This window comes from Pseudomyrmex gracilis, unplaced genomic scaffold (genome assembly GCF_002006095.1).
Source record: "Pseudomyrmex gracilis isolate BER0280 unplaced genomic scaffold, ASM200609v1 scaffold_318, whole genome shotgun sequence".
Taxonomy (NCBI): Eukaryota; Metazoa; Arthropoda; class Insecta; order Hymenoptera; family Formicidae; genus Pseudomyrmex; species Pseudomyrmex gracilis.
In genome coordinates, this window is record NW_018020902.1 from 28,775 (window position 1) to 42,175 (window position 13,401).

The following is a 13,401-nucleotide window of genomic DNA, read 5'->3' on the forward strand; positions in this document are numbered from 1 at the left end:
CGGCATTCACCGATATGGACCGTGACGCATTAAAGCGTGCTTGCGCACGATTCAGACCGAGAATGGAGGCGATCATTCAAGCAAGCGGGGGATATATTGAGTAAATATATTATTTATGGCCTTACAAACAATGGAGCTAAACAAATTTTGTAAATCTTTTCATTGTAGCAATAAAACATATTTAGAAAAACATATATAATTTGTCCGGATTTTGGCGCCGCACCCTGTATATTTATTAGTTTGGAAACTTCGGAGCCTTAAAAGATTCTTTAATTGTTTAATCACGCTAGAGGAAGATGGCGTTTTTTCGAATATATATGTATGAATACTGCGAGAAAAACTCCAAGTGCCTTGGTGGCCGAATAGAAAAGGCGACGACACGGAAAACCGGAGATTCCAGGTTCGACTCCTGGCCGAAGAGTTTTTTTCTCAATATAAATTTAATTTCAATTAGGGGGATATTTGGGATCTCTCATATACGAGATGCAAGTATAGCATCCTATATGAATTTTAAAATTGTTATTACAATTCGAATTTCACGTGTAAAAATTTACACGTGAACACGTATATATGTATATATATACACGTATAATTTCCGCACAACACCTAGCGAACAGCTCTCATGACCGAATATATATTTATTAGTTTGGAAAAATTTAGAATTATGGAATTTTGTAAAAGCATTCGACTTCATAGGATTAAGTGAAACTTGGATTACCGAAAAAGAATAGGAAGGTGTGAGAGTTAAACTTCCAGATACTCACGTGTGGTTTTGTAGGCATGCAACAAAAGTAAGAGGTAAAGGAAGAACAAGGGGAGGTTTAATTGTAGGATTAAAGAAAGATTGGAAGGAAAACCGTTGGAAGATAGTGGAAACGGGATACGAAGATATATTACATATAAGGAAGGAGGATGAGAAAAGAAATTTAAACATCATCTTGATATATAACAGAAGATACAAAAGCAAAGAGGTAGAAGAAGCCATTGCGAAGATAACGAAAAGGTTCGAAAAAGAGTATATAATAGTAGGGGAAGATTTCAATATAAGGACGGGTGAATTAAGAGGAGAAGAGAACGAAGAAGGTGTGGAGAGGAAAAGTAAGGATAAAATAATAAGCAATGGCGAAGATAAATTCATAGGTATAATGCAGAAGAAAGGTTTAAACATTTTAAATAAGAAAATTGAAAGTGACTGGAAAGGTGAATTCACCTATGTAGGAGAAAGAGGTAGCACGGTGATTGACTATGTTTTTGTAAATGAGCCGATAATGAACAAGAGTGGATTTTAAGGTGGAAGAAAGAGTGAACTCGGACCATATGCCAATCCGCGTGAGGATAAGCATGGAGCAAGAGGAAGATAGAAGATACAAAGGAAGAACAAGAAAGGAAGAGGCACAGAAGGAAAAGAAAGTTATCTGCTGGGACATCGAGGCAACAGAAAGTTTTATTGCAAATACGAAAGAAATAGGCTGGACGGAAGAGCAGGAGGAGATGAGTCTAGATTTTACATGAAAGAAACTAAAAGAGCTAGTAGATAAGGCAATNATAAAAAAGGATATTAGGATCCAAACGAAAAGAATAGAATTTAAGGAATGGTGGGACAGAAGTTGCACAAAGATGAAAAGGGATAACAAGAGGAGCTATAAGAAATGGAAAAGAGATAAAATAACGAGGAAAGAATACTTAGAACAGAAGAAGAAATGGAGAAGATATATGGAAAAGAAAAGAAAAGAGAAAAGAGAAGAAGAAGAGAAAACACTGAAAATGATTAGGACGGAAGCAGAGGTATGGAGGTTTATAAACAAAAGGAGAAAGAAAAGAGAAACGAGAGAGCCAAACATAGAAGTGGAGGAATGGAGAAAGCACTTTGTGAATCTGTTAGAAGGGCAGAAGACGTGTGAGGCAGAAGAGGATAAGAGGAATGGGAAAAAGAGGACAAACAAATAAAAGACAAGAGGCAAGTGGATGACCCATCGGAAGAAGAAATAAGAAAAGTCGTAAAGAAAATGAAAATGAAAAAGGCAGCGGGAATAGATGGCATCCCAATGGAGGCCTGGAGACTAGGTGGAGAAACGGTAAAGAAGGGGTTGACGGAGGTAATAAGGAAGGCTTGGTGCAAAGGAAGAATACCGGAAGAATGGAGAAAAAGTATAATAGTCCCCATATACAAGCAAGGTGATCACAATGTTGCAGCAAATTATAGAGAGATATCACTGCTATGCACTGCATATAAAGTGTACGCAGAATTGATAAGAAGTAAATTAGAGCAAGAAGTAGAAGAGAAGGAAATGATCCCGGAAAATCACGCAGGATTTAGAAAAGAAAGATCGACTTTTGACAATATATATGTGTTGAACCATTTGGTTCAGAGAGAAAAAGCCAATGAGAAAGGGAGAGAGAAAGTATACGCACTGTTCATCGATTTGAAAGCAGCCTTCGACAATGTAGATAGGGAGGTGGAGAATCTTGGAAAAGAAAGGAATAAGTGAGGAACTGATAACGAAGCTGAGGAACATATACGCGAGAACGGAAGTAGTGGTAAGAACTCCGAAGGGGCTCACCAGAGGATTTAAAGTGAATAAGAGAGTAAGGCAGGAGTGTGTATTGAGTCTTACGCTTTTCAACCTGTATATTGCGGACTTGGAGGAGGAATTGGCGTAGACAAATATAGGAGGAGTTACGATTGGAAATAGAAGAATTTGGTCGCTTGCCTATGCAGATGACATCGTCCTGTTAGCGAAGAACAAAACAGCTATGGAAGACATGATGGGCAGGCTGAAAAGATTTTTGAAACAAAGGAAACTGGAACTCTGTGCGGGTAAATCTAAGTTAATTGTGTTTAATAGCAGGGGTGGCAAAGATAGCGATCAAGTTAAATGAGAAAATAAAAATATAGAAAAGGTTAGGTGTTTTAAGTATTTAGGTTTTACGTTTAATAGGAAAGGCGACAATGATCACATTAAGGAACTCAGTAGAAAAGGGAGGATAGCGGTAAATAAGGTATGGAGACTGGGAGAAAAAATCTGCAAGAATGATTTTAAGAGAAGGTGGATACTCTTTAGATATTTAGTGCAAAGCGTTATGTCCTATGAAGTAGAAATATGGAGTTGGGAGGAGAAGACAGAACTAGAGAAAATTATGATGGACTATATAAGATGGGTTTTCAGATGAGACTTTTGCACCCCGAGCTATGTTATACGGAGAGAGGTAGGAAAGGAAAAGATGAAAATTAGATGGGGAACTAGAACACTGAGGTACGACATTAAGGTAAGGGAATCAAGTGAAAATAATTTAGTCAAGCTGTGTAGCGAAGAGAAAAAAGGGCAAGGAAATAAGGATCAATATAGCAAAGAGAAAGAAAGGTAGTTGAACAGAAATGGGTGGGGAATAGAAGCTTTCGAAAATTTACTAGACTCGAATATAGATTTAGATTTTGAGAGGATGATGATAAAAAGAGAAAGAGATATACAAAAACAGATACAGGAAAGTCAAATAAGGGAGGCAAGATATAACAGTAGATATAAGGAATTGCTTAAAGAGGAAGATTCCATGTTATCTGCGAAAAGAGAGGCAGGAAGAGGGTGAGGAAGGAGATCGAGTAAGAGCATTAATAAGAGTAAGATGTGGGAATATGGAAGAAAACAATAAATATTGGCTAGAAGAGGGAAAAAGAAAGTGTATCTTCTGTGAGAAAAGGAAGGATGATATAACACATTATGTGGAGGATTGCGAGATAGTTAAGGAATGGTTTAATAAACTAGGCAAAGACAAGAGGGAAAGAATTGAAAATATATTTGATGATAATCTAGGAAAAGAAAAAGATAGGGTTCTAGTAAGGCTATGGAAAGAAAAAGAAAAAAGATTCAGAGAGAAAAAGAAGGTAGAAAAAGAAAAAGAGAATAAAATAAACTCTAGTCAGAATGTGGAAGAGGAGGAGGAAAGAGAGGTAGATTAACTAATTGAAAGGAAGAATTAGGTAACGTATAAAGGGTAAAGAAGAAACTAATTTAAGCTAAACTAAGATAAGATAATTTAAGGTATTTATATATATAAGGTATATAAGTAAAAACAGTGTAATATAAGATGATATAGTAGAGTTATATATGTGTGCATATGTAATATATGAAATATGTCCGTGAGGGAGGATTATATGATTGCGTGATTGCAAGATAAGCAGAATTAAAATTAAAACCAAATTTGTGATATTTAGTATATTTTACAGTGTATATTTTATAATGTAGGTTAGGTATGAGAAAGAGATAAGAGATTAGATAGAGCAGGTCAGATCAGGAAGGATAATAGATGTAACAAGCGTGCACGAAACACGAGATATGAAATAGGATAAGGTATGATAAGAGACAAAGAGTGTGTTGTAAGAAAGTTGTAACCAAGTTCCCTTCTTGGCCGTCAGGCTGAAGTATCAATAAATAAATAAAATAAAATAAATAATATGTACATTTATACAGGGTGTCTGACAACGAACTATAAAGCCGACGTGTGTAGGTAGATCGAGTTATTCTGAACAGAAAAGTTATATACCATTTTGCAAAATTCGCAATATTTATTGAGATATGAATTAATAAATGTAAACCAATGAAGGCGCGGGGAGCGATGATCGGACTCTATAGGCGTGCACAATTATCAGCTCTACTCCTCGCTCGCCGCTGCTCGCTGCGTACCGCCGAATAGCGCCCGATTGCAAGAAACTGAGTCGTTCCGCGCTTGTTTGTTTCCTCCGCCTCTCGTTACTAAGACATTACATGAGAGAAGCCATTTTTCTTTTCATCTGATAATCGTGCACACCTATAGAGTCCGATTATCGCTCCCCGCGCCTTCATTGGTTCACATTTATTAATTCATATCTCAATAAATATTGCGAATTTTGCAAAATCGTATATAACTTTTCTGTTAAGAATGACCCGATCTACCTACACACGACATTCCTCTTACCGTCCTACGTCTCGTTTCTTGACTTGTATAGTAGCAAATAAACTTTTTCCGTTATGTTCCGTGACTACATACAAATAATTTGAACTGTTATTGAGCCTGTGTGCGGGGGAAACTGCTTATATTTACTTGTGTTTTTTGTGAAGGTGGCATACCAGTGTGTCAATATCAATCGTAAAGATAACGTTTAATTTGAATTTATGTCTTCATCTTCTTGACAAGTAACTTTCGTTTTTACTTACTGACTAAATAATGTGTTCATAATTGGTTTATTAATTTATTTATTTTATAGCCATTGAGAAGTTTTTTTATTAATAATGACAACGTACTTTTGTTATCTTGTATAAACCTGATGTGCTTCCTGCTTATTAATTCTTAGTGAGTGTTTAAATCTTTTATCACAATAATGTAAGAATCTGTGTTTTCAACCAGCCAAATCATTATTATTTTTATATTCTATTCTTATACGTAGTATGTCACTGAGGAAGATTCAACACAAGGATCGAAACGTCTGATGTATTCAATAAATTAAATTTGTTATTACACAAGAATATCCAGTGTTTTGGCTCGTATTGGCCCTTCAATCTTTAAATTGAACTTTTCATGAGCGTCTGCAAATTGTTCTTATCTTTTTCAATGCTTTGTGATGTATAAGTTGCAATTAAAATTTGTTGTTAAGATTATTTATTGTTAAAGAAAGTATTATACTAGTTCATTACAATAAATATATGTGTATATAAAAATATTTAGTCTTGATTAGTATGGTTAGTAAACTTGTAACCTATAAAGTTATGTACTATTTGGATTAAGGATTAAAATTTTTAAGAAGATGCCAAAAGTCAAAGCGGGGAATAAATACTTTAAAAAATATACTGAAGAAAAAGTAGAAGAGGCTCTGTCTGCAATACGCAATGGAATGTCGGTACGTCAAGCATCGAAGATACATTTGATTCTAAGATCCACTATTCAATTTAGACTCAGTGAGAAGTTTTCTAAAATATCACAAGGTCCACCTCCAGGTTTTATTGGAGAACAAGACTTAGTAAACTGGATTATTGAATGCAGTAGGAAAGGATTTTCACGACGAAAAGAAAGCGTACTGTCTTCTGTGTTAATGAATTTTTAAAGACTACTGGTTTAAAAAATCTATTTAATAATAACACACCAAGAAATGATTGGTATAAAGCTTTTTTAAGAAGGAATCCTAGTGTATTACTGAAAGATTTCCAGAACCAATCACAAGTGCTAGTTCATGTGTAGAAGAAAATGACATACGAAATTCAAAGACATTTATAATTATCTGAAAGAAAAGAATTATTTATATATTTTAAATGATCCATCTGGAATATATAATAGTGATGAGACTTCTTTCATGATATGTCCCAAAATGAAAAATGTTTTAGCTCCCTGTGGAGCACGAAACGTATATGATATTGACAAAAGCAATGCTAAAATGAATGTAACTGTATTGTTTACATTTTGTGCATCCGGAATAATAACTCCCCCTACCGTTATATATCCTTATAAAAGATTTCCATCCACAATTGCAAATTCAGTACCTAACAATTGGGGTATTTGTGTTACACCAAATGGTTGGATAAACGCAGACACATTTTACGACTACATAAAAAATATATTTTACTCTTATTTAATAAACGCAAAAGTCATGTTTCCAGTAATATTATTTGTGGATAGTCACAGTAGTCATACAACACTACAAATCAGTCATGTCATGGAACCAAATCCATGGGATCCAAATGCTGTAGATTATTCGAAATGTCTTGGTACCAAAAAGGTTTTAGCTAAATATAATCCACCTATGACAGCTACACTTTCTTTTGAAATATTTACAAAGATTGTAGGAAATGATTTATTGCATCAACTGAAAACATTCTCTGAAAAAGCAGCACAAAAGGAATCAGAGGAATTTATTATTCTACAAAGATTGCTGGAAGAATATAAAAAGTCTCAAGATGTTACTACCACTGTATGCAAAGAAAATTTACAAAGAACGTCATTATCTAAACAAAAAGAGCAATTGAATGAATTGCAAGATCTTAATAATATACCTATTACCATATCAAATGATTCTCTAACATATAATAATACTGTAGACAATTATACATGTGATATTGAAAACATTAATGATAACGATATTAATGTTACTGTGATAACTGATACAACTAATATGACTGAAACAGATAAGATAACTGATAAAAATACTATTGATGAGGTTGATATTAATAACATTATAACATATAATACTGTAGACAATTATACATGTGACATTGAAAAAATTAGTGATAACGATATTAATGTTACTGTGATAACTGATACAACTACTATAACTGAAACAGATGAGATAATTGATAAAAATACTATTGATAAGGCTGATATTAATGATATTATAATTGATACTACTTTGAATAATAATATTATTTATGAGTCTAACACTAATAAGGAAATTTCCAAAATTACTAATAATGACGAATTTGTATTTGATTTATCTCTTTCGCATCGTAGTGATTGTTCCAAAAGATTACACAACTTTTTATCCAATCCACCTACACCTAAAAGAAAGAGAAAAAAATTTACAGAAAAAAAATCATATGTAATCTCGTCATGTCAATAGAAGTTAAACGAAAAAAAAAAACTTGAGAAAATAGAAAAAAAGAAAAGAGAGACTAGAAAACTTAAAATTAAAAAAAAACAGCAGGTAGCAGAGAAAATAAAAGAAGCAAAAAACTTAGTTACATTGCAAAAGCAGCAGGAGATGAAGCAAAAGAAAGTAAACATTAAAAAAAAGAAAATCATTAATAATAAAGAAAACTAACTTATGTTTTTAAAATTATAATTTTATTTTTTAAAGAATGTTTTGTTTGGGAAAAAAATATACTTATTTTTATAGATTCATATATTGTATATTTATAACCATGTACAAATACATGTACAACTAAAAAAATTTATAGCCATATACAAGTAATAAAATATATTTATAAAATATCTTTTATTGGATATATTTTTACTGAATACCTTATGTTATTTTTTAAAGTAAACCTGCAACTTATGCAACTTATTAATGACTTTAGTTTTAGCTATTTACTCCGGTTCTTTTAAAAAGGATTTGTCATCACTAAAACAAAGATTTAGTCTTAGTTTCTTTTAATAGTCTTATTAAAAGAAAGACTTAAAAAAATTGCACTTTTCATTTTTTGAAGAAAACATCAAATTTAAAAAACTACTTTCCAAACTAATCCAACTAATTTTTCAAACTATTTAGGGATTTCTAACAAATTTAAATTTACTAGTTTATCCTTTTTCAATAGCAGCAACTAACACACGAGGTCAATGACTATTTGTCCATTATCATAACCACAAAACAGTTATTAGCTCCCTGGCCAATCATTGTTATTCAATACTATTAATATGATAATTGTTGACCATTAATATTTTTATTATTGTCTGCAAACGTTTAACATATTTTGTAAAATTTCAACTTTCATTTGTTATACCTAATGAGAATAAAATGTTATTTATACCATAAATATTGTTAAACACATTAAAATATATCAAATCATAAGGTTCATTCTTATGACTTTTTGATTAGATTAGTGTAATGTTGAACGTGTTGCACTATTCACTTATCTAATATTAAAAGTATTATAGTAAGTGGCAAAGTATTAATTGCATCTGAAAAAAAAAACTATAAAGAATTTAAATATGTTCATATCAGAGAATATAACATAAGTGATTTCTTATTATTCTTCAATTTTGACAATAAGGCCAATCATGGTCTGGAGGCCAACGACTGTACCGTTTACCCCTACGCACACAAGCGAGAACTATTGTTCGTGTGCGCTGTTTCTACGTGCCGCAATCCCTGTCGCCACTCAAGTTTACGATTTTATCTACTTCCTTCGTTGACACATACGACCCGTCGAAATCATAAACTAATAAATACGGACCGATAAACTTCCTCTCCTTACAAACACTCTCCCTAAATTCCTTCGTTATCCGTTGCATGAATCTATGACTCACTGAAAGACAAATATTACGCCCTAGAAACAAAGGTCTAGCTCACACGTTTTTAGTTTAAGACAAATTAGTTCTCGTTCGCAGCTCAGACGAGTAACACCACTTCTCACCTTAATAAAGCACCTCACAGAAAGTATCCTGCATATTCTTTTATCTTATTACGTGACTATCCGGCACTTAACAATTGGTGGCAGCGGTGGGATGACAGCACTGTGAAAAGTGCAAAATTTCTTTTTCTGCTGAATCTGGGCTGGTTGCTGCAAAATTCGTCCGAATCAGAAAAGAAGCAAGGTGTGAGACACATTTCGAGGCTTAGAATTCGAGGAAACTTCGCAGTCTTCACAGCAAGATTATCGAAGTAGAAGATCCAAGGTCAGCTGCAATTTAATATTTGATGAATCCAACGAGAGTACACTCCAAGTGATCTGCTGAGTTTCTGCCTGTCAACCGATAACACCACGACATGTAGTTCGCGTGTCGATCAACCCTGAGGTAAAAAACGACATAATCAGGATGCTCCAGAACAAGCATAGCAGCTAAGTAAGAAAAGGAGAACGACAGCGACGACGAGACTCCGTGGACGGCCAGCACAAAAAAGATCACCTCTCATCATCAACTTATCTTCAGCGGCGTGAAGCATCCTATCATCAACATGCTGCGCATCGTATTATTGTAAGCTTATGAATTTTGTAAATTTTAGAAATATTGAACCGCATTATAATTCCGATAGTTCGGAAAGTAACTCGTTAGATAGTTATAGTAACAACACTAATTCCGATAATAATCGCGAAACTTCGAGTATCGAAATCAATATAAACGATCACGTACACAGAGTAGAATTAACAGAAAACGCAGATCATTCCGGCGCACATCAACAAAGTCGAAGATTAAGAAAATCTTTTAAAGCTCTGAAGGTTTCCAAACTAAGTAATAAATATGGTCAATAAGATCCTGTTTCCAGGATGTTGTGCGGAAACGTGCGTGTAGATATATATACGTATACGTATATATGTATAGTTGTTCAACATGTAAATTTTAAGCATGGTTAACAGTGACTTTTAAATTTCTCTAAGTAAACAACTTTTCTTCTTGAAGACAATCATGTTGTGCTTCTAACATGCTTGGACTGTTGATGCCTAGACTTTGATATTGGACTTGATTCTTTTTTATTTGTACCACTGATGATGACTCAATGTGCAGTCGAAACGTTTGGCTTTTGAATTGAATAAATCATATATTAATTGATTGGCTACATACATCAGCTGTTTTTTACCTCGTATTGGCCCTCACCTTTCTTTATTAAAAGCTGTTTTTATAGCGTCTTGCGAGTTCATAGAAATTTGATGGAAATCCGAAGCTAAATCGAAACATGAAAAGTATCTGGCTTTGCCCAGTTGGCCTAGAATATCCGATATGTTAAGCAAGAAATACGCGTCTCCGATCGTTTTTTTTTCGTTTAGTTTACGGAAATCGATCACTAGTCGCCATCGTTTATGACTTTCGGCGTCGGGCTTTTTGGGGACGATCCAAAGCGGCGTTATATGGCGAAACAGACGGTTGGATGATATCTTGTTCTAACAGTTTGTCAACTTGGTTTTTAATCTCATGTTTATGAACCGGCGGATATCTATATTGCTTTACATATGCCGGAATATTATCCGTTGTGTTTATAGAATGTGTAATTCTATCGGTTCCTTTTAGTTTATCTCCCGGTAGATAAAATATATCGTTAAAATTTTCAATTACGGGTTGTATCGATTGTTTCTCTTCTCTATTTAAATGATTTAATCACAAGTTTTGTTTCAGTAAATCTAGCTTTTGTATTAAATTTTTCGAGATTACTGAATCAATTTGATATGTAAAGCTCTCCCTTTGGCTCGTGGTAATATCCACTGGCTCTACATCAATTGCAGATATCTCTAAATTAATTTCTTTTTCTGTCGTATTAGTTACGTACGTATAAGTTTCACCCGAGTAATTTACTTTTACAATGCTATCTATTAAGAAAATACCGTGCTCTAGTTCTTGGTGATTTATTAGCGCATTCTCGACATTACGTTGTTTAGTGTGGATTGCCACAGAAAAAATAGTTCTGCTCGGTAGTGTTACCCAATTACTAAACTCTATTGGAAATGATTGATTATTACTGATTGTTACTGTTCGCGTTTCAAAATCGATTTTTGCGTTTCCTTGACGTAGAAACGTGGAACCTATGATTCCTTGTTCTTTTAGAGGAAATCTATCAGATACTACGTGAAATTCGTGAATTCTTGTATTCGAGTATAAATATGCGGTTCCGAGAGTTTGCTGTTTTTCTTCCGTTATGCCTTGAATTTCTACCTTTTCATCTATACATATGAATGTATCGCGATTTAGAGCATTAGCTTTAATAATATTTATATCAGCGCCCGTATCTAACAAAAATCGGTCTCTTGAATTTCTGAGCTCGTCGAATGGGATACAGATGAGATTTCGCGAGATTGCTCGGATTGTGTATGTTCTTGCTCTTGGTTTATCAAGTGAATCGGATTTGCGCGACTCGACGTTTGGCTTAGGCGTTGCGCGCTTTTTGCTTGGCCCTGGTAGTTTAAATGTGAATTTATGTTAGTGAATGAATTATTATTACGTCGCACGTTGATATTTGACTTGATTCTTTTTCATTTGTACCACTGATGATGACTCAATGTGCAATCGAAACGTTTGGTTTTTGAACTAAATAAATCATATATTAATTAAAACAATTATTGTCAAGCGAACCAATTTTACAGTATCCAGATTTTAGTAAAGAATTTTTATCAACGACCGATGCTAGTGACAAAGGTATTGGCGCAATTTTATTGCAAAGAAAAATAGACGGAGGATCTTCCAGTTGTATATGCCTCACGAATATTAAATAAAGCAGAACGAAATTACAATACCACGGAAAAAAAACTTTTGGCTATTGTCTGGGCAACGAAACATTTTCGACCCTACTTGTACGGCAAACAATTTAAAATTATTACCGACCACAAACCGTTAACTTGACTATTTAATGTCAAAGATCCGTCATCCCGTTTAATGCGTTGGCGATTAAAATTAGAAGAATATGATTATAAAGTCTTGTACAAAGAAGGAAAACAGAATACTAATGCAGACGCGCTTTCTAGAAATCCACAAATATTAGTTCTTCAGGCAGAAGAGTAGTACTAATACAGATGCGAGTTATAGCCTATTTTTACAACATGCACTAAACGATTCTTTGTGGGAAACCGACAACATAGTCCCTCAAATCTCACGTAGCATAAAGGGTCTTTTAAGGAAGAAAACTTACCCTTTTCCTAAACTAAAAATTACTCTTTCGAACAACAATGAGAATAAAGCGGAAGACGTAACTCTCACATCGGGAAATATCGAAATTGCAAAAAAGAAACCCTTAACCGAAGTAAATCTCATTACATGCGAAAATAAAAGCACTCCAGCACGCATAGAAGACATATTTAATGTGAAGACATATTTAATGTCTTTCATGCTTAATTAATCTGAAAAAATACGCAATCTCAAATAATCGCACAGTAATTTCAATAGCAATCTCCTATAGGAGACGTAACTAATAAAACAAGAATAATTCAAATAATAAAATATATATTTAAAGACACACCGATTAAAGTATATCTGCTAGAATCTTTAACTCAGGGAATTGTCGACCCAACGACAAAACAAAATATCTTAAAAGATATATCTTAAAAAAGATATAATATAAATATCTTAAAAGATATAATATAATATTTGAGATATTTTATACAAAATATCTCAACTTTCGATCGAGTCTAGGCCGAATTCGATCGGTTTAGCCGTTGTTGAGATCTGAAAACTCGAAAATTCTCATCGGCCATTCTCGCGTATAAGAGGCACGGGGTACCTCGCGCGCGCACTTTGTTTGCGCATATACTTGGCGCGAGGCACTACCGTGCCTCTTGATTTGTAATGTTCTATCGATGTCCCAAAACGCGGAATATTACTTCGCATATCTCGCCAAATTTTTTCAATATTTTGCGTGTGACAATTAGTGTGAGGATTTATGAAATTTGCTTTGTGATTTACCGCATGATGAATGTAACTGTACGTATTGATGGTATGGTAATTATTTACAGTATCTTTCTTAAGTTTGGAAACATCTTACGTTTTACAGGCAAACAATTGCATAACAGCGATCTGTACATGTTTTTGGTTTAGATACTTTACAGAAAAGTATTACTGAGGCATCTGTGATTAATTACACAGCCACACAAAAAAAAAAATTTCTTTGGCCTGGGGATCAGACCATGTTTATTATATGTTTTTGGGATCGCTGAATCCGAATCCGAGGTCCATTAAACCCCATCGGGTCGGAGTTCCGCCATAACCTCAAAAAACACCATAATCTGAGCTCGAAACCCATAT

General features: G+C 34.0%; 1 protein-coding gene across 2 annotated transcripts in view; it reads right to left on the reverse strand.

Annotated features, from left to right (window-relative positions):
- Nucleotides 1–13,401, reverse strand: part of LOC109860036 — a 48,135-nt gene that overhangs the window by 5,897 nt on the left and 28,837 nt on the right. The window contains exon 12 of one of the 2 annotated variants that reach the window (XM_020438876.1): nt 7,443–7,517. The exons of the other annotated variant lie outside the window; for it this stretch is intronic. Within the exon in view, the coding sequence (XP_020294465.1) occupies nt 7,512–7,517 (6 nt within the window). The 3' untranslated portion in view covers nt 7,443–7,511. Of the gene's footprint in view, nt 1–7,442; nt 7,518–13,401 lie in introns of those variants that run through there. 2 annotated transcript variants of the gene reach the window in all.